Source organism: Uloborus diversus, chromosome 1 (genome assembly GCF_026930045.1).
Source record: "Uloborus diversus isolate 005 chromosome 1, Udiv.v.3.1, whole genome shotgun sequence".
In the NCBI taxonomy this organism is placed as follows: domain Eukaryota; kingdom Metazoa; phylum Arthropoda; class Arachnida; order Araneae; family Uloboridae; genus Uloborus; species Uloborus diversus.
The window spans coordinates 49,438,084-49,460,348 of record NC_072731.1 but is presented as its reverse complement, the minus strand read 5'-3'; the positions used below and the strand labels follow the sequence as shown (position 1 = coordinate 49,460,348).

Genomic DNA, 22,265 nt, shown 5'->3' with positions numbered 1-22,265 from the left:
TCTTCTAGTAAATTTTTAGCGAATCGCGATTGACTTCTTCCTTCTGGTTTTTTTTTTTCTTTCTTATGTTCAGTTTTAAATTCTTTAACAGTTTGCATTTAACCATTTTATTGATAAACTTTACGTTATAGCAATGTAAATAAATAAAATAACAACGTGACCGAGAGACATGCAAACAGTATCAAGTTTAATGATATTTTTGTTGAAGAATTTGCCACTCTGAAAGACTCAAAATTCTCTGAAATCTGGAGCCAGCTTTCATACTTATCTAACAAAACTAAAATAATTATAATTAAAAAAAATCATCAATGAAGCACTCCAAAAAAATAAAAAAATAAATAAAAATAAGCATCTTTAGATACAAACACGAAACCCTTGTGTTTTAAAAGTTTTATATTTGCGTCAGTAAGAAATTAAAGTTTTACTTCTGGAAAAATGCACTAATAGCATTGAAACTTGTCAACTTAAAAATAATTTTAGAAACCATATTCAATGACACTCGATGGGAGGTCACGGGAAGTCACTATGACCTCCCCAAAACTGCCATATTGGGAACACTTTGTCCGCCGATTCGGAAAATTTATGGACATAATTGTAACGATTCAAATTTTTGAATTCTCGAATGTCCAAATTTCATTAGATATTGTACTTAATTGTGCGTACTTAATTTGTGCATGCACCAGTATTTTATTAATCGGCAAATATGTAAGTTCCGTTCGACAAATTGAGATTTGTCATATTTTCTTCGCCTTGAAGGACATGCTCATTTAGAAAAGTAGATACCTAGAACTACAGTAGAATTTGAAACTCTTTTAACCTTGAAATCGTCAGTTTCCTTATGTTTTAACTTTAAGAACCCTTTGAGTCTTAAAGTTTGGTATCAATGCGTTTATGATGAAGACAAAAACTATATTATAAATACTGAAAAATGTGATTCTGTACTTCACTGTCTTTCACTGGATATAAAAAGTAAAAATATGTCAGATTGTTATCCCCGTAAAAAGAAAAATTGCAGAATTTCGTTTAAACCTGTAACGGAGATTCAAGCCAAAGCCGGGTAAGATCTTTTGCATTTAAATGCTATGGGTTCCTTAGCAGTTGAGTTCTTTAGGGGGGGGGGGATTATTTTCACAATAATAGACGATTTTTCAAAAAAGTGAGGTTTTCGAATACTTTGTCAGGTTTCAAAAGAGAACAGAGAAAATTACGGGAAAGATTCGATTTCAAAAAGAAACTTCTGAACACCCGGTTTGAAATTTAAATTAGCGACCAAAGCATAAGAATAAAAAAAACCAACAAATCCTCCATTTAACAAAGTAGCGTCATAGAACATTATAACTAAACATTAATGAATGGAATTAGAACACTTTTAAATGAATCGGGTTTGCCTCAGCAGTTTTGAGCCGAATCAGCTATGTGCTTCCACTACTTACGGACTAGAGCGGTTTTAAAAGGAAGAACCAAAACCTTTTTTAAACTATTTGAGGGAAGAAAGCCATCTATTAAACACTCCCGTGTTTTTTGGCTGTATTTCGTATATTGCACTTCTAAAACAGAAAATAAGCAAATTGGATTAAAGAAAGCTAAACAGGGAGTCATGGTAAGATATGCGTTTTATATGAAAGGTTATAGAATTTGGGATCCCGAAAATAGTGAAGTGACAGAAATGCTGAATGTTAAATTCGATAAAACTAATTCTGGGCGGGAAAAAAATAGGAACGGGAAACAGAGGTATACCGTTTTATTTCACTCCTGAGTAAATCTGAAGTAGAAGAAGAATATCCTGAAAATCATGAAATAGCATGTTATGAGAATTAAATTGGTTGAAGAAATACCAAGGCAAAGCATATATTGACACGACGATTCTAAAGTCCGAATCGTGAAACCGAGGTTAATTGTTCTGAAAATAACATTGAATATGACCCAAAATATTTTGATTTCATTTCTGATGATAATTCAAGAAAAGTATCAGATTCTGATGAAGATAGGGGGGATAATTCAAGTAAACTAGAAACTAACATTTCCGAAGATGTAATTCCTTCGAATTTGAAACAAAGTTTGAGAATGCCAGAAAGGGAAGATTGGCAAAACGCAACAGAACAGATGAGCAGAACGAAATAATTCGCTTCAAGGCCAGACTGGTAATTTTAGGTAACAACCAGCTATTGGGGGGGGGGGGGGGGATACTTTTCGCAAGTGTTCTCTTCAGTAATTTCCTTTCCTTTGGTTGAGGCTTTCTTTTCAATTTTTGTGTATAAGTTACATTGGGTCCATTTCCGAGCAGATGTCTGCAATGCGTATCTATATGCGGATTTAAAAGAAGAGATTTGTGAGACAACCTGAAGGGTTTGTCGGTCCCTGAAATCTAAATTTTGTCTGTAAACTGAATAAATCATTTTTATTCTGATACAGATTACGCCTCAAATCAAGACGACTGGAATATAATGCCGGGGGGGGGGGGGGGCGCTTGTAATGTTTTTGGATAGGGTACGAATAATATGGTGTATATTCAAACAAAAATACGTAGCACTCTCAACGATAGAAGCAGAGTATATTTCAGTTAGTGAACAATCTAAGGAAGTTATGTGAATAAAAAGAATTTTAAATGCCACGAAAAGAATTCAGTATTTTAGACTGATTGTCACAGTATAGAGTGCTATTAATCTAGTTGCGATCGATTTTTCTAGTTCTGCAAGAAAAAATTGCAGAACTAAGCAGATTGATGTGGGGTACCATTTCCTACGGAATTTGATTGATGAAAATGAATTTGGAATAAATTTTGTTGAGAAACTAAAAATAATTTAGCTGATTGTTTCACAAAACCTTTCTGTATTGAAAATTTACGTAAAGCTTGAATTGCAATGACATATTTTTCTAGAGTTTTTTTTTTTTTTTTTTTTTTTGAAATGTCTCAATTATTCCATTATGTTTAAGCTATAATTTGTGCACACAAACGGATGGACTACAATATTTTTTAATTTTTTATTCATGTCTTAATGTATTTCCTTTTTTCGGTGTGCTGGCGTGCCAAGAAGGGGGAAATTTGCTAGCGAATATTTTGTTACTGTCCCTCCAGCGCACGAAGGAAAAACAATTGTAGTTGATTTCATTTTGAATTTGTGCCTGGTGATATGGTTGCGGTTAGGTATTTCGGAAAAATTTAAACTATAAATTTCATTCTAGCCGCCTGAATTTACTTCATTTAAATTTATTCACTAATGCAAAATCATTTCTTTATTTTTAGTGGTATGCAAATGTAAAGAACTACGTAACTTGTGACCAGAACTGAATGGAATAATGGTTGTCTCATTTTATCAAGATAACAGTTCGCGGTTGTGCTCCGCTTGGAATTTCAAATAAGCCTCTAGTCTGAACGATGTGCGATAATTCACTTAGTGACATGAATGCCGGCAACGGAAGTTTATAAGTATCTCTTTTCATTTATATTTTTGTGTTTTCGGATGTAATTTGTAATTACCAATGCTTTTGAGTTTTAAAGCGTTCTTAGCCACGTAAGCCTATTCGACGGTCTGCGTGCCATATTGGACACCTGAAGCTGATTTTTGTGGCCCGTTGTCAGGTTCTATGTTACAATCAAGAACTATCTTTTGGAAGAAGTTAAACTCAATTTTATTTTGTTTTGATTAAAATGTGATCGTCATACAATTTATTTAATTCTGAATTTTTTAAATTTAATTCAATATTATATTTTACGGGTAATTGAATATTATCACTTCAAGAATCACCGGAATATAGAAATTTCTGTTGCTAGAGCTAAATTAGACGTAAATTTCTTTCATTATTATTTTTTTTAAATTTTCCAGTAAATTTTGGAACACTGATTCTTTGTTTTTACATGTTATTAAAATCGAAGGAACCAAAACAGAATGTTAAAAGTACGATGTATTACAGCGTATGAAACTTTCTTCGCATATTCAGACTTGCAAATGTGAACATGTTTAAATCTACAGTTAAAAGTGGTGCGATCTTCCGGCAAAGCATTTTCAAGAAGGATAGCATTGTTTATAACAAGGACGGTGGGCCAAATGTGGACTTGCAATTCCTTAATCATTAGAACTGGCCCTACCAGATTTACTCTATTTTGACATGTTTGACTACTTATTATTTTGTTGAAAACTTTAAACTTTTCTGACCGAATTTTCATTTTTTGCTGAATTTACTTTAACTAAGCCATTTTGATTTTGGGAATATAGAATTGTTTCTTCCAGATTTCAGGTACATTCCGAAAAACTTAAAGATAAATTGCCTAAATCCTCGCAAAAAAAGTGCCACTTAAAAAAAAAAGCCGCTGGTGACTTAAATGGGGACATCGATAGTTGTTCAAAACGGGTGTCGGGGCGGGGGGCTTCCCCATTTTGAAAGACATAGAATATACATGAAACATCATAAATTATGCTTAAATATTAAGACATATATAAGATAGAATGTTCTTACGATATTATTTTATTTCAACTCAAATGACTCTTCAATGTGATGTCTTTGAACTTAAGGAAAAATCTCCAAAAAATTAAATTTTAACTATATAATAACACAATTATGGATTAAAATACTATTAAATTTCTTTTATATAATTAAATTTCTAATAATGGGCAGCTGTCAAAGAAAAAGAAAATGAAGCTGGTATCAGTTGAACATACCTCGAGCTGTTAACAAGTGTTGGAACGGAATATGGGTTAAAAAAAAAAAAAAAAAAAAGTAAAAACATCTACGGTTTTCAATGCTACTGTAGCAACTTGGGGGGGGGGGGGGACTAAAAGAGGCTAGATACAGTATTCATTGTTTTGAATGAATACCCCAATATTTCCCAATTGGTTGTCCTAAACTTCGACCTTGCTCCATTTTCTAAAAAAATATTTCTCTACCTTATCCTTATTTTCGTTTTGAAGTAAACATATTGCAATTCGATAATCTGGAGCCTATTATAAGAAGAGACTAGTTTCAAGTTGTATCGTCCTTAAAACATTTTAATTTTTTCTTTAGGCCAAGATGTTAGTCCCATTTCGGAAAACTTTCCGCTGCTTTTTTTTTAATTCTTCACTTATAGAAGGAGTTACTCTCCCGATCACTTCAGTTAGCCGATCAAAAAAATAAAAAATAAACATTATTCTTAATCAACAGTCTCATATGTAATTAAAAAGCCTTCAAAAATGCCGAAAATTAAAAGGATTTTTCTTTAAATTGTACTTCAGAAACCAGTACAAGTGCGTTTCTTTGCATGGAAGAAAAAAAATGTAAGATATTATTTTCTTTCTTTTTTGAGTTCTTATGTAAAGTATCCAGATTAAGTCTACTTTAATTAGACATTAATAATCACCGTTACAAATGCTTAGCTTGCAAATTGCTGCCAAAAAAATTTCTCTCCTTAAAACAGCATAAGCGCTTAACTGGTTCCTGAAATAAAAGGTTCAATTACAATTTAGGTATATGTTGAGAGGTTTCAAAATAAAAGCAACTCCCAAGGCAATTTCAGATCATTCAGAGTCATAATTTTAATCATTTTAGGGCGTATTTTTATACCTACGTAATTTGATTTTTCCATGTATGTTTTTTGATGTCTACAAGTTTTATGAGATTCTAACAATTTTTTATTTTGACAGATGCTTTCATAATATAAGTTCTAATGATTCCACCGAAGTCGGCTAAGGTGTCACAAAGAAGAAGCAAGTTTGTGATGTAAAAACGCTGACCTTGAAAAAATTAGCATTCGATTTTAAATGAATTTCTGCAATTTCACTGTAAAAACTACTAATCGATATTCAAAGGTGATGTATACGAAATAAAATAATTTGGCAATTTTTATTGGTGTGAATGTTTCGTTTTTTCTCATGAAAACATTATAACAGAATATAAAGTTATATAATTTTTGGAGTAGTAAAACCAATTTTTAACTTAATACTAGTAGTGATAAACCTGACAGATTTAGTGAAAAATTGTTTCTGTTTTGTTCTGCTTTGGAATTTTGAACCGTCATATATTTGTTTTCATCTATGAAAATTTTAAAAAGCTAATAGGATAAAGTATTATCTAATCTATAATAATCAGTTTACAATAAAAACCATTCTGTGCAGTCTAAATACTGCACATATGGTGTGAAAAGAAGTTGATTTGTTACTAGTATTTCTGAAATACAGTAGGTCCATATGCAACTTATAACATTAAAAAAAGAAAACCATAAAAATATTCTGTTTTACCAGAAAAAGAAAAATAAATGCACTGAATTGCATGTATAAAGTTAAAATAAGCTTAAAAGTTTAATGGATTGCATACAGCAAAACATTTCCCACGTTATGCTGCACATTTCAGCAACTCAATGCTGGAAGTGAAAAAAGTACTTTTAGTGAAGATACGATGTAGTATTTTCAGTTATGTAAAAAAAATTTCTAATTTTTAATACCTTCATGGATCAAAAAGGTTTGTTTTATGAAAACGCTATAACTGTTCTGAAAATAAAGCTTCAGACCATATTTTGCAATTTCCTTCTATTTTTAAATTTTTAAGTTTGCAATAGAGCTAAAAGTTTTTTGTATAAATGAAAATGCGCCACTTTTTCTTCTTTAACAGGTATTTGTTTTGTGTGCAAGGAAAATATCAATAAAACATATATTTAACAGCAGTTAATTATTTTTATGTAAAAGGCTTTTATATTTCTTTACTTGTCGCTTTTCATAGCCTAAAACATTATTTTTTTTTGTTGAAAAACTTTAGAAAAGGAACCGATTTCGTATGTAGGCTGATTTCTACAACTTACATATAAAATCAATTGCTTTACTTTTCTAAATTGTTCTTCAGCTGTAAAAGCAGTGATTTCGACTATGAAAAGAAACAATGATAGGGTGAAAAAACCCTTTTGCATAAAAATTGATAACTATTTATTTTATGGTTTACTGCTGTTAATTTTACTGTACAAATCATTTTTTAAACCGTATACTACTGCTGCTTTTATGGCGCAATTTAGCTGATTCCGCAGCATAATACTGCTAACTTTACAGTTTCATACTGTTAATTTTGCTGGGCAATTCCGTTAAAAAACAGTATATTACTGTTAATTTTACGTATTATCTCTGTTAAATTTACAGGTTAAGTCATTCCTAAAACAGTATATTACTGCTAATTTTACAGTTAGATACTGTAAGCTTTACAGGGCAGTTCCATTAAAAAACAGTATTTTACTGCTAATTTTGCAGTTAATCATTGTTAATTTAACAGGGCAATTCCATTAAAAGACAGTATATTACTGCTAATTTTACAGTTAGATACTGTAAGTTTTACAGGGCAGTTCTATTAAAAAGCAGTATATTACTGCTAATTTTACAGTTTATCGCTGTAAATTTCACAGTAAAAGTCTGTTATAAAACAGTATATTACTGCAAATTTTACAGTTTAGAATTGTAATTTTTGCAGTTTTTCTTTGGAATGCGAGCTGCCAGTATTTTACTGTAAAAACAACAGCTTTTTTTTTTGCAGTGTAGAGATATCCTTTTGATGACATCACGGAATGAGAAAATTTGTGCTCTCGAATGTTGTATTTCAACTATCCATTTTTATGTAATTTTGTAAGGATTTCTAAACTTAGTAAAACTATCAATATTCATATAATATTAGAAAATCGCCCGTCAAGATATGACGGGTGAAAATTGCTTCTACATTTGAACGAAGCCATTGCCTGTTTGATGATATTTTGATAGTTGAAATTTTAACCCTAAATTCAGTGATTGAACCTTAAACTGCAGTAAATAGCGTTAATTGTTGACTACTTTTTCGTTTCTTCATTCCCCTAAAATGACCCAGTCTTACCAGTAAAAGAGTTAAGCTACCGGATCCAGTTCAGCCTTGTCACAAGAAAGCTTTTCCTAGCATGTCAAACGATACCAAAAATAATATCAAATTATCATATGTGGCGCAAGTTTCATTGTTGATGACGTCAGGAGCGTTACTCGATCATTGGCTATTATATGTATGAGATTAATAATGACTGAATATAGTGCATACAAAAAGAACTATATAAAAATACGGTGTTGCTTTTCTGATCCATTAAGTAAATTGCAACAACAGGACAGCATTTATTAAATTTATTTTTATGAATATTTAAGTGGTTTGAGGCAGAATAATTTTTGTGTGGAAAAAGGAAGGCGCAGGTAAAAAAAGTTAGGAAACCATACCATTCGGTACGGATTAAAAATTTCAAATAAGTAATTATTTTACGCATAGCATTCTTACTAATCATGATTAAAGTTTTATATGATACAGATTCCACATTTTAATGATCCGTTTGTTGCAATGATGTAGTATTCTCATTGACTTTTGTCAAAAGATTGCATAGGAGAAAACAGTCTTATTAAGCAGGCACAGGGCTGGCCAAATGTAAAATTGCAACTTAAGACTGAAATAGATACAGTCGAACTTGATTATAACGAGAGCAAAGGGACCACGATGTCTGCTCGTTTTAACCGAGTGCTCGCTAAAAACGAGTTTGCGAAAAAAAATCATAAAAATTCGTTATCGTTGCTTTTCTTCTTCTTTTTAATCTCTATGCAGTTCCAAAGAAGTAGATTAATTTGCTTTGAACTGTCTGAATACTTATTTTTTGTGTCATTGTTTTTGAGGAATACAGATACGCGCACATGTATAATTTTTAATGCTTCTTCACTCCACAAATTAAAAAAAAAAAGAAAAAAGAAAAAAAAAATGAAGTTTGACATCTTGAATTTAAATTATGTTTTTCGCAATCACGAGTGTGTGTGTGGGGGGGGGGGTATGTGTATGTTGTGAATGTGTGTACAGGCATGTGTGTGTGGGGGGTAGTTGTGTGTATGTGTTTGTGTGTGTGTACGTGTACGTGTCTGTATGTATGCGTGTGTGTATGTTTTTTTGTGTGTGTACGTGTAGGTGTCTGTATGTATGCGTGTGTGTATGTTTTTGTGTGTGTGTGCACGCGTAGGTGTCTGTATGTATGCGTGTGTGTATGTGTTTGTGTGTGTAGGTGTATGTGTTGTGTAAGTGTAGGCAAGTAAATGATGCAGCCTGGAGACGGATTTTCGCTGGAGGAGCAGCATCGTGAGTTGGGCGGTCGACGGTGTTGCTGCAGAGGGAGGCGGGGGGAAAATAAAATCATAGGAATTCAGAACTGTCAAGTGAGAACAATAAGCAATCGTGATTGCTCAAAAAAAGCTGTCATCGCTTGTTCTCAGGATTTATGATTTATCGCTAACTTTCATAAATGTTAACGCAGACTCCAAAATAGTAAAGAAAAATTTCCCCAAAAAGCATAAACTTGGCTGGAAGTCCACAGAAATGTTATGAATCTCAGAAACATTGCTCGCTTTAAGCGGAGTTTTCTCGTTAAAAGCGAGTTATGCTCCCATAGATTTAACATTGTGCCAACCAAGTATCTCTGATTTCCTCGCTAAATCCAGGTTCTCATTAAATCAGGAGTCGTTATAAGCGAGTTCGACTGTAGTTAATACTCTTAATGCACTCTTGAGTGTAGCACAACCTCATTTGCCCACGGTTAAGTCTCACAATTTTATTTGTTACTCCTAATAGATGACAGCTTCAAAGATAGTAAGTCTTTATTAATTATTGCTTAAATATGAACTACTTTTGATTTTTTATTATTATATAATCACTACGAAAATCCAAATTCCTGAAGTTACTCACATAAATAAAGACATCAAATCTGATTGGCCCGTTTGCAGAGATGACTTCTTGACCATCCCAGTTTCTGCTGTAATTGAAATCTGAACCATGGACTGGGAAACGCCCTGGCGATTGTATCTTCCAGTTGCCATTAACATGATAGTTCCCTTCATGATCTACCAAAACTGAAAACAAAATATGCATGTGAGTACCATCATTTGAAGCGTTTGTTTCTAAATAGCGTTGCAAATGTTTTTTATTAGGAAAAGAACGTGGTTTTGTTATGAACTATTTAATTTTGCATTTAAAAAAATATTATTTCTCCCAAAAATCTGTGGATGATAATAACACTGAATTATGTGGTTAATTAAATCCTGGCAGCTTAGTTATTTAGAAATAGAAAAAGCAAAAATCACAGAACCTTTTTTGGAATAAACTTTAAGACCAACACCCATTTGGCAAAAACAAATAACTGAATGAAATGACTTACTTCCATTTGAAAGTAATACAAGTTTTTTATTTTCGTGCAAATACAACACAAATTTTAGGTGTTTTGAAAGGTAGTTAGTTGCCCCAAATCTTAGTTACAAATTCTATTTCATCTTCATCGTTATTTTCATTTATGTTTAGCGTTAGGTGTCTCGAAACAAGATTGCTTATAAAAAAGGAATACATTCGTACAATTTGTTAGCTCCCGAAACTTCAAGTAATTTCGAACCAAAGGTTCATTTTTTTTTGCTCGTTTCATACATATTGCTTTTAGGTTTTATTTAAAAAGGGGGAGAAGGGGAGATTTTTTTTCTTTGAGTAGGCCAACAGTTTTAAAAGTACTCCAGGAATAGGGCACTGCACCAATAAATGAATAAGTATAACAAGAGTGTCGTTTTCTCTTAATATGCGAGACAGTCATCAAAATCATTAAAGCAAAAGGTTCCATTTGTTAACATAGGGGTGACGAAAGCCAGTTCGGGTTAAGACAGCGATTATTGACGTTATGCCAAGATGAAGACTTCTCCTCTTTTAACCCTAAAATAAATGAGTTAGTCAGAGGTCAAGCAACAAGTTACAAGAGCAACACTATATTAGAGCCGTTGAGGCTTTTCCACACAAAACAAACAAACAATAACCAATACTGAGAAATATGATTATTTATTCCTTCATCCATAAAAAATAACATAATAAGAATTTACTGTTTAAGTAATAAAAATAAAGCTTACCAAGAAAATTGTTCTCACTTTTTTCTTTCACAATAATGTGCCTTGCTCCTGCTGGAATTCTTGTTATGTGATTGTAGTCGTAGAGGTGATCTAAAAAAAATAAAAGGTTTAGTTGACAGTTGCCAACTTAAATGTCATCAAGTTATTCTAATCTAAATCATATGTTACCAGCTATTTCTAATCCTATTACGAAGGTCAAAGCACATTAAGTAACAACTGAAAAATATGGGCTACTAATAGTAAGAAAGACAACGTATAAAGCACAAATATACAAAAATATAACTAAGCTGAAATGGATTTTGCTTAAAGGAAAAAAATATATCCAACAGCAGGCTAGAGTTAAAAGATGAAATCTGTGATTTTCTGTTTATTAGTGCATTGTATGCAGAATCCTATTCCGCGTCGAGCCATATGTAATCTTAAAAAAGAAAAGAAAATCCTTTGTAATAATTTACCAGTGTTAAAAGAGAACGCGTCCCATCCTTTGTAACCTAACGTTTTACTGCTCTCCTGCAAAGTAGCGATTATGTGACTTACGTTATAGACTAAGAGCTGGCTACACAAAAAAGTACTCATAAGGTACATTAAAAATTTCTGCATGGAATGAAAGTACATACATAGCAAAACAATTACCGTTGGACCGGTCAGGTTGGCGGGGGATCAAAGATCACCAATTTTCAGCAGGAAAACTGCAGATTTCTGCATGAAAACCGCAGTTTTTCTGAAGGTAAAGCTTCAAATCTTTAAAATATGTGCAGAATTCTTCAAAATTTCTGCAGGTTAACTTCTGCAGATTTTGTGAGGAAACGCAGCACATTTGGCTGTTCCCGTTTAAAAATAGGCCTTCTCGCGCAAAACAAAATGTGGTACTGATTTTATTACACTAGTTACATTGATATGTTTAGATACATGTATTTTAGTTACAGTTATGTCATGAGATTACGTATGTGAGCGTGTACGTAATACACGTATAGGGCAGTGTTCCTTCCTGTTTTTCAAAACAAGGGGTAATCTGTATGAGGGGGTGGGAGGTCAGATTGCACATTGAACTCTTAAACTTGGGGGAAAGGGAAGATTTTGAACTATAAAGGGCGCCACTGATTAATCTATGGATTTTAGAAAAAAATGCTGGAATGATTTTGGAGAAGTCAGATGGCTAATCTCTTTTGCGCGTAGTAATCATTGGACACTTTAGCCTGAGGTTTCTCCCTCCCCCAAAGGCGCCCACCCCCAAATGTTGCATAGCAACCCCCCTCCCCTTCCCTTCCTCAAAAAAGAAATTCCTTCCAAAAGAGTGACTAAAAGCACATTTAAAAATCAGATTCAAAAATTAAAACAGCGCATTTTGCGTCATGACCCCCTTCCCTTTACCCGTCTTCGCCACCATTTTTGGGCACTAAAGACTTTTAACCATTATTATTGAAATAACGTGCTCGAATGTTTTTCGAGATTGCCGATGGCGGATCTCTACAACGTGTCTTAATATTCAGAAACTTTAGAACGGGGCAATCCCCCCCCCCAGAAAATGGTGCCCCCCGACATTTTGCAGCGCACCCTTCCCCTAAAAGAAGGAAACCCAAGAAGAATGAGAGTAAACCCACGTTCGAGATCCGCCATGAAACTTTTCAACTGCTCATGAACTCCCCCCCTTCCTCGTCTTCGCCGCCAATTTTGCGCACTAATGCTTTTTAGCCATTATTATTGAAATAACGTGCTCAAATGTCAAATGTTTTTCGAGATGGTCGATGGCTGATCTCTACTAGGTGTCTTAATATTCAGAAACTTAACGAAAGGGTACTCCCCCCCTCCCAATTTTGCAGCGAATCACCATTTTCCGGGGGGGGAGAGGTTTGTAATGCGCAATCTGACCCCCTCTCATACAGAACACTCCTTGTTCTGAAAAACAGGAAGAAGCACTGCCATATACGTGTTACGTACACGCCCACATACGTAATCTCATGACATAACTGTAACTAAAATACATGTATCTAAACACATCAATGTAACTAGTGTAATAAAATCAGTACCACATTTTGTTTTGCGCGAGAAGGCCTATTTTTAAACAGGAATAGCCAAATGTGCTGCGTTTCCTCACAAAATCTGCAGAAGTTCACCTGCAGAGATTTTGAAGAATTCTGCAGATATTTTAAAGATTTGAGGCTTTACCTTAGGAAAAACTGCAGTTTTCATGCAGAAATCTGCAGTTTCCCAGCTGAAAATTGATGATCTTTGATCCCCCGCCAACTTCCCCGATCCCTTAACCGCCCTCTCAGACCAAGCGATAAATGCTTGGCTATGTATGTACTTTCATTCCATACAGAAATTTTTAATGTACCTTATGAGTACTTTTTTTTGCGTAGCTAGCTCTTGGTCTATTAGTCTGGTTATGATGTACAGAAATAAGAACGCAATAAATCTTATATAATTAAAAACTGAGCGTATGTACCTATGTATCTATTTATGTCCAAGCTTCTCCCGAACGACAGTGAACTGACCATCGAACCAGGTATCGATGGATTCGTAATCTTGCCGTCTTATGCCTGGCTATTTAACATAATCCTCCGATAATAATTAACGGAGATGTCAATTAAAAAATATTTATTATGACACTTAGATTTCGACACAAAATACCTATTTTTCTAAGGCTTTCTGCCATTCAAATTATTATTGAGAGCTTCATCTCAACTTTCCGCAACAATGCTTTTATTAAAATGTATAGCGTGAAGAAAATCATTGAGATGAAAGATCTGTTGCCATTTTTTTCTCGAATATGAACAGGTAAAATTCTTTTCCGTGCAAAGCCGGGCGACGCAGCTAGTATAAAAATAAAAATGAAAAGCGAAGGAAATCACAAAGTAACATGTTTAGCCCATAAGGATCCGATCCTAACAGCAACGTCCGGTACAGAGTCAAAAAGAAAAGTGCAGGACAAACAGAAGGACTTTCACAAAAATTCATTCTGAGAAGGTGCTTGGCCAAACAATCATGCCCGGTCGGAAGCTTCAAACGGGCAACTGTTTGAATCTGGGCTGAGCCTCCCAAACTTTTCCGAGCTCTATGAAGAGTTAAAATTCTCTCACGGCACCCTAGTCTATAGAGATTGCATATAGTTATATTGATACCATGGACACTTCGCGGCACCCCTCGCATCTTCTTGCAGCACTCCAGGTTACCGCGGTACCCAGTTTGAGAACTCTTGAGATAGGATGTTCCAAAAAAAGTCTCTGATCATGAGTTTCATGGAGTGGAAAGAGACGTCTCGAGAAAAGTTTTGGCTGATTGTATATGAAATATAACGAGCTGATGTGTGCATCACATGACTTCCTTTTACTTCAATTTTAATGTCATTTTCCCATTATTGGCAATTTTAATGTGATTCAATAGTTTACTCTCTAACTATCACCACCAGTGGCCGAATCGAAACCAGACTTAAAAAAAATAAAAAAAAAATCGCCAAATTTGTCGCCAAGTTGGGAACAAAACTTGGCGACCAAAAGACTGGCGATATATCGCCAAATGTCCGCCAAATTATAACACCACTTGAGTATACATCGAAATTAACAATGATTTCCCACCAAAGGGGGCAAAAGACCCCTTTAGAAACACCCGAATGCAACCAAAAGGGGAGGTGCACAACTAGATCCCACTAGGAGTCTACGTACCAAATTTCAACTTTCTAGGACGTCGATCGTGATTATGGATATTTCGGGTGTCTGTACGTTCCTAGGCATATATCCACGTGTGCTCGGGTTGAAAAATAAACTGAACATTCATTCGGGGGTGAGCAAAATGGAAATTAAGGCCGATTTTTAAGTGAAAATTTTTTTGCGAATACAATACTTCCTTTTTTTGTAAAAGGAAGTAAAAAAGGCACAACTTTTTAAATGTACAAAATTACAAAAAAACTACTCACCTTTAATATCATTATAAATATTTTTGCTTCTCGCTCGTCTTAAAAAGGTGTGTTCATACTTAATACATGTCGAATTATTGCCACGGCACACTCCACACATATCCCGCTGGTTATCTCTTCCGACGTATCCAGCACAGTCCACTTGCTAAAAAAATTAAAGAATGTACTTGAAAAGCAAACTAGAGGAATTTTGACATCAAATAGAAGTTTCTAGGTTCTGAATTGGCAGGACATCACGTTTCAATTATATTATTATGTAGTTATTTTTTTGACAAAAAGTTAAATGAAATTGCCGATCGCAATTATTTAGTTATATAGTTAAAATATAGGCTGAAATATAGTACTTAAATTATGACTACAATTTTTAGAGGGATTGACAAAAACTGAAGGAGATAATCGAGTTCAAAATTTTAAGGGACCTTGCAGAAGAAGAGATTGGAACTCACCGCCCATTCAAAAGAATGACTGGATGTCGAAGTAGAAAAACAAAATGTGATATTATTCATTGCTATTGAAACATAAATGTAAATGTTACGCTATGAAGCTATGATACAAAACCTCTGACAATCTGAAAAAGCACATTCTATGCAAAATATAATTTTGAACTGTTGTAGACCGCTTTATTTCCCCCCCCCCCCCCAGAAGATGTTATTGAATGCAACGCTGCGTTTCATATCTCGGTGAACATTGGTCGTACTTATTTTAACTGTCAAACTTTTTTAAATCGATTTGCATTTTCATGCTTTTGATTTCCATAAATGCAATGCGGAGGATTTGGGGACCACATAAAAATTTAGGTTTCGAATATTTTCCCAGTTCATCCTTGTCATATATTGACTCTGCATCATATTTTAACCATTTTTGCAGTTGAATGTTTTCATCCAGGACTAACGGTTCCGAAAGTTGGATGTTTTCATCTAGAACTAACGATTGCGAAAGTAGAGATCATGCAACTTTAACGGAGACACGTTCTGTAACTCCAACCTACAGGTTGTTTTCCTGCATTGGTACTGCGCTGGCAGCGAAAGTGAATGTACAGAATACTCTAATTTTTATTAAGAATTTCATCGTATAAGGATCTTACATATTCGGGTCATTCTGATGAAAAGGGTATGACGGCCATTCGAAGAAATAGTCACTATTTTCCTCCACAGCTGACAGCTCATATTATGGCCAAAATCATTGATCGGGTAACATTTGGACTTCACCTACAAGGATCATTAGAAAACGTTTATGAAACGTTTAAACGTTACGTGTGCTTCCTGGGAAATATTCCACTTCCTGTTCGAAAACGAAATATTTTTAAACCCTTCATTAATTATTTATGTACAAGCCATAATGCTTGATTATGAACAATTTAATGGAGAATTAATAATTTAAAAAAAAATGTGTCGTAAGGACAAACGATAGAAGCGAAACTTTTATCTTTTCTTTTTCTGCATTCTGAACTGTCACTTCACCCGCATGTTTTCTCAAACGCCACGTTCTTGTTCTTTCTGCGTCTGACTTAGGCAAATTCACAACAAAATTTTACATTTCAGTGCAGAAAATGGATATAAACAATGTGAAAACTAAACAGTACTCGGAATTCGCCTTTTAATAGTTACCCCCCCCCCCCCAAAAAAAAAGAAAGAAAGAAAGAAAAAAATTCTAAAGTTAATTTTGTTAATGAAAGTCAACAAAATAATTTCAAGGCTGAACTTAAGCAAGGTGGATTACGCTTTTAAACTGATGTCTTGACATGAATAAAAAAAATCTTCGAAAACCTACATTATTCGATGAGTTCAGAATTGAAATGCCCAAAATCCACAAATATGTGCTTGCTTAGGTTCAATCTTGAAATTAATTTGTTAAATTTATTAACAAATCTTATTTTATAGTTACTATTATTTTTCATTGTTTTTAGCAAACAATTAAAAAACAACTACGGCACATCCGTCGCACAAAAAGTTTACCGATCAGAATTTCAAAGCCCTCGCATAAAAAGTTTCACTTTAAAATGTGGTAAATTGGCGGTACTTATTGAAACTGATAAGTTTTTTTCAAAAATTGTAGGATATGATTTGTATTATTTTCAGGAAAATGACCCGTACATGTGTTATATGTATGTACAACACAAAAGTTTCGAAAGTCGTAAATGTCGTGTTAAGTTCGTTTTTAAGACCGTGTCATCGATTAATTTTTTTGAAACATACTTTTTTCAAAAACTTAATACTACCTGCTTTAAGTTGTTGTCCTAAGTACCCCTTAGTAGTTGTAAATGATGAATAATACCACACGAATAAAACAAGTGAGCATTTTTTTTTCTAACTTGTTCTGAAATCATATGGTTTACCGTGAGTGCGTTTTAAAGCGATCGGTGTTTTGCATGTTTGGTTTTATTTCGTTGAATGTACATATGAAAAACTTTTCCTCAACTTCGAAAAAAAAGAAAAAAGATTACAATGTCATAGAACAGCAATGTCATAAAAGACACATAATATTTCAATCGATAAATCTGCGATATTTTTTGTTCTGGTAAGCAGATCCCGATCATTCTGATATTGGACATGGGGCTTATTTGTATTTCAGGGTCGCCCTGGGGCCCGACTAAGTTTTTTGAAGACACTAGGCATGAAATTGATTTTGTCCCCCTCCCGCCCCATATATTTTCGCTTATTCTGAAGCTATAAAATATTTCGATACTTGCGTATTAACACAACCATGCAAAATTTGGCGGTAATCTCATCACAACGTTTAAAAAGTAGAAGAAATACAGTATACAACAATTATATAAGATGGGGTTAAACTTTGCCAGTTTACCGTAAATATCAAAGGTACTTATGATATAACTTTTAATAGTAAATACAGACTAAACTTCGCGAAGTCTATTTATATCCGCACTAAACGCAAAGAGGTCAATTTTTTGAAGGGGAATTTTTATCAACACATGAAATCATTATTTATTTTTAATTAGCATGTTAAATTAAGGTGATGTTGGTCCCCCCTGAAATCTAAGAGCATGTCCCTGCGGTAATCAGGCTCTGCTGGTAAGGTTTTTTTTTTTTGTCAGGTTACAAGCAAGTGTAGATCCACCTTCTGGCTTTGGAGGAGGTCATCATTAAAATTTTATCAAGCAAATTGGAAAGGGGATTCATAAGTATTATTTCGGCCGAAACAACTTATCCAGAGCTATCTTAGGATAATTTCTCGAAATTAAAGTCTCCAAACAGCATTTGTAGGCAAACCTTTTGGCCTATTTAAATGGGAAAAGGAGGGAGGGGGGAGGGTCATGACCACCAGGAACCACCACCCGGATCTGCGCTTTGTGACATGAGCATCGTAATTTGTAATATTGCATCATTTCCTGACACCACACTGTAAGAAAATTCCGAAACGTCAGTGATTATTTCTGGAAAACGTTCTGGGATTTCACGGGTTTTAACCAGTTTCCTGTAAAAAACAAGTACATTCCAAACTGTTCCCAGAATCTTTAGAAGTTGTATGAATGCTGACTTCTCCCCTTTTTCGAAAAATATTGTTAGCTTCCAGTCTAAAGATATACTCAGCTTTTTCTTTAGGTATGTTTCCTTCAGCTTTGCCAGATAGACCGAGATCCCAACGAGGACGAAGTGCAGTCTTAGAATATTGCAGATTTGCAAGAACTGCAGGCAAATAAGTTGTTTTTATAAGTTATTTCGTATTTGCTTGCAGTTCTGCAAAAGCTTCGGTCATATTTGCTTTAAGATCTTTTCTGGTAAGTCAGGAAGGTTTCAAGCTATTATCTACTATAAACATTTTAAAGTCTTTTGTGAAGATTCCTGGCTTATTCTAGAAATATGACTGGTTTTTATTGGGAAGTTTTTTGAATTCTTCAAAACAATTTCAGATCAATATCAAGAATGCTATTGACTTTGAGCCGAAGTCCCCCCCCCCTTTTTTTTCAAAAATGTTACTGGTTGAAATTTGGCCCACTAGTTGCCCATTATTTTCCAGGTACTTTCCTAATTCTCTTTTTTTATACAGTGCTTTCCTCACATTACGATTTATCCTTTGCTGAATCCTTTTTCAAATTAAACAGCATTAGTTTCACGAAAATTCAGAAAATCATTCAATTCTTAATAGAAAATAAATTTTTAAGATACAAAACCCAGACTGAATAGAATGCGCACCATCTATCTGTATATCATCCAAAACTTAAATTATATTATAAGATTGTAATTATCGACTACTTTTTTTGACAAATTGTATATCTTTCAGATTTACAATAATCACGTAACTTAAAATTACGTACCATACACCTACCGTTGATACATAGAGACGATTCTAACGGTTCCACAGATGGGCAGATAGTACCATCAACCACCTTGCCGAAACTGAACACGAAAGAGCTATCTTTAGAAGAACATTGCAGCTCACAGGGATTTTTTTCTAAATACAAATTAAAGAATGAGATCAATTAGTTTTTGCAGATATCCAAGATCTGAGACATGAAAAATGGAACCATTTATTAAATATAAATGAGTTTTTAAGTGTGAATTATAAGATAAGTGTTCCAAATAAGACCAATCTGAGGTTTAAGGTCTAATACCTCGCACATTTATTATTTCTTTCGCTCCAATCTTTGTACATTGATCAAATGACTCATAAAAAGTAAGGGAAAAAAAATCATTCCAAGAGAAAATTTAAGTTTTTATTATGTTTGGTAGCAGTTTAATACAAAATGCCAACTTGGCCTTATCAGCAATAAGGGTTATTAATAAGGCTAACTCTGAAAATATGCCAGAAAAAAAAAGACTCAAATTAAACAAATTTGAAAAATTCTTTATTGTCAGTACAAAAACATATTTATATATATAACTGCATTTAATAAATTCTGAAACATAATCGAAATTTCACTATTTATTTCAATGGAAAGAAGAAAATAAATCGTCACATTCGGGGCACTGAGAAGTCATATTTTTTATTTTTGGTTGCTCCTGTACACAGTTTGTGCACAAATGCGTCGCATATGCAGTACTGGTTCAAATTCTCCCCTCGACCCTTCAGTTTTTCAATAAGGACACCGGAGACCTAATAATGCCTATCATCGCTCTTTTAGGCTATATTCTATTTTTCTAAGGTTATCAAATCACAGGATAGATAGCGGTACACAACGACATTTTTTTTTTTTTAGAATTCGTTAACTACATAACTTAGGTTTTTAGAACAATGAACACCTTTTTTGAAACTAGTAAAATACAGTGAGGTAACAAAATTTACTATAAATAAGAACAGGCAATTTTAACAAGATTCCTTTGCAATAACAGTTGTTACATTTAACAACAGGCTTGTTGATAACACTTTATCATCAGTTAGGCTTTCTGCTTAGTAAAAGTAGAAGTTTAGATAGAATTACGATCTAGCCCCTTGCAGTTGGACAGTCCCAGAATCACATTTTAAATGGACGAGATATCTCGTCATAAACTGCAAGGTGGCTAGCGAATTTTTGCTATAATACGTAGAAAAATCGGGGGTTGGCCTTTTTGGTCTACATGGCCTTATTTGGAGCACCCTCCTTATTTTAACGCAAAATTATTCTTTTAAAATTTCAAGAAAAACTTCCGTACCATTATAATGTGGTATCCATTCAGTAATTTTCCTCCCAGCTATTAGTTGTCCGTTATGTTGGGAGCATTGATAATTTATGAATTCTTCATGATCAGAAGAGCAATTCTATGCAGAAAATATAAATTATTATTAGTTTTTTTTCTTTTGAGCACCAGCTTTTTCGGTCAAAGATAAAAAGTAGGGGAATTTGGAGTAAAAAGAAAAGTGGGGCAAAGTGAAATGGTATAATATTTTCAGTGTACAACTCTACCTGTCTGCCAATATTTCATCTACGCCCATAAACATATAATTAATTCCATTCAAAAAATAAATAGTATTAATACAAGTCAATGTCAAAATTTGATACACATATTGCAATATTTAGTGGTTTATCAAAAATAATTTTTGTTATTATAAAGTTACGTTCTTATTATTAAGTTTGTTATTATAAAGTTGCGGTTTAATTTACGTTCCTTCATTTAATACTTGCTTACTTGTTCATTCAAGCACTTATTTTCCTACTCATTTACTCATTAATTTTTTCATTACGTTTTCTCATATATTATTTAATTAATGAATTGACTTAGTTTAGTGTTTCATTATTTATTCATTAACCATTAATTCTTTTACTTCCTCATTCATTTGATCAAAATTGCTTCTAATAATCAAATTAAAGAATATTTCATAAGAAAAATATTTCATTTTTTATTTTGCCCCATAAATAAAAAAAGTGAAAAATTATCAGCTTTTTTTGAAGGCACATATGGTAAACACAGCAGTAGTGGCCAGTGATCAATAGTGCTACAGTAGTGGCCACTTCAAGGTTTATATTTGAAAAAATAGGATTCCAGGTTTCTCAATAGATTCAAACTGCACGTTCGATGCACTTTTGAATCCATTGGGAGACCTGGAATCCTATTTTTTCAAATATAAACCTTGAAGTGGCTACTACTGAAACACTGGGCACTACTGGGGTGTTTACCTTATTTACTGCCAAAAATGAAAAATAATGTTTCAGTGAAAGTTTTATTTTAAAATACATTGTTCTTTCTTCATGTACCTACTGTTATTTCAAACTTGGTTATTTGAAAAAAAGTTACGTTGTACTGATTATTTAGCTTTGCCCCACTTTCCCCTACCATTTATGTAGAGGAAAAACACTAAGAATGCGAAATGGTATAGTTGAAACACGTTACTTACGTGTCGTGAGCAAATTTCATATTCCACAGTCTCTCCAATACAGGTATTCGGTGACACGGTATATCTCATGATCCTAAGATGTGACATAAAATACTAATTATTGTAATAGTATGATGTTAAATCTGTCAATTTAAAAATAATATCTTATCATTAACGTGATAACAGAACATTTGATGTAGTGAGAAGCAAAGGGATGTAAGTGGACATTGTTAAGTTTTGAGTAAAACGCGTTTAAAAATGAGGTCCTAGGTAGACTTTCACTGAATTGTTTTTCTAAATCATGCTGTATAGCAGAACCTAACAGGGCTACTAGTACTATCTCCTGTCCCAATACAGAAGAGAGGTTCACCTACCATTTGCACATGATATCTCCATTTTTTTTTGGCCACTGACACCCCTTTGCTTCTCACTGCCTCATTTGTCATTTTACAATGACAAAAACTATTTATTTAAATGAAATATAGTCCAGTTTTTCAATAACACTGGGAAACAGTTAGTAAAATAATGTCTGTTGAATTTGGTTTTCAAGCTGTTTTATGGTTAATTAGGCTTGCTGATTTCAAAACTGTATTTAGTTTCTTCTACAGCGTCAAGTTTTTCCTCTACAACTTAAAAGAACGTGAATACTCTTCACGGAATTGAGCATGGATCGAGGCCCGGATCTATAAATTTTGGCCCCCCCCCTGCAATAAAATCTGTAGGGTAACCAG

At 33.7% G+C, this 22,265-nt stretch overlaps 1 protein-coding gene across 1 annotated transcript in view; it reads right to left on the bottom strand.

Annotated features, from left to right (window-relative positions):
* LOC129234561 (ADAMTS-like protein 5) overlaps positions 1–22,265 on the bottom strand; it is a 133,870-nt gene that overhangs the window by 25,657 nt on the left and 85,948 nt on the right. Inside the window, exons 4-9 of the mRNA XM_054868581.1 lie at positions 21,556–21,628; positions 20,376–20,481; positions 19,061–19,197; positions 14,788–14,932; positions 10,875–10,964; positions 9,679–9,842 (exon numbers count right to left, since the gene is read on the bottom strand). Of these exons, the coding sequence (XP_054724556.1) occupies positions 9,679–9,842; positions 10,875–10,964; positions 14,788–14,932; positions 19,061–19,197; positions 20,376–20,481; positions 21,556–21,628 (715 nt within the window). The remainder of the gene's footprint in view (positions 1–9,678; positions 9,843–10,874; positions 10,965–14,787; positions 14,933–19,060; positions 19,198–20,375; positions 20,482–21,555; positions 21,629–22,265) is intronic.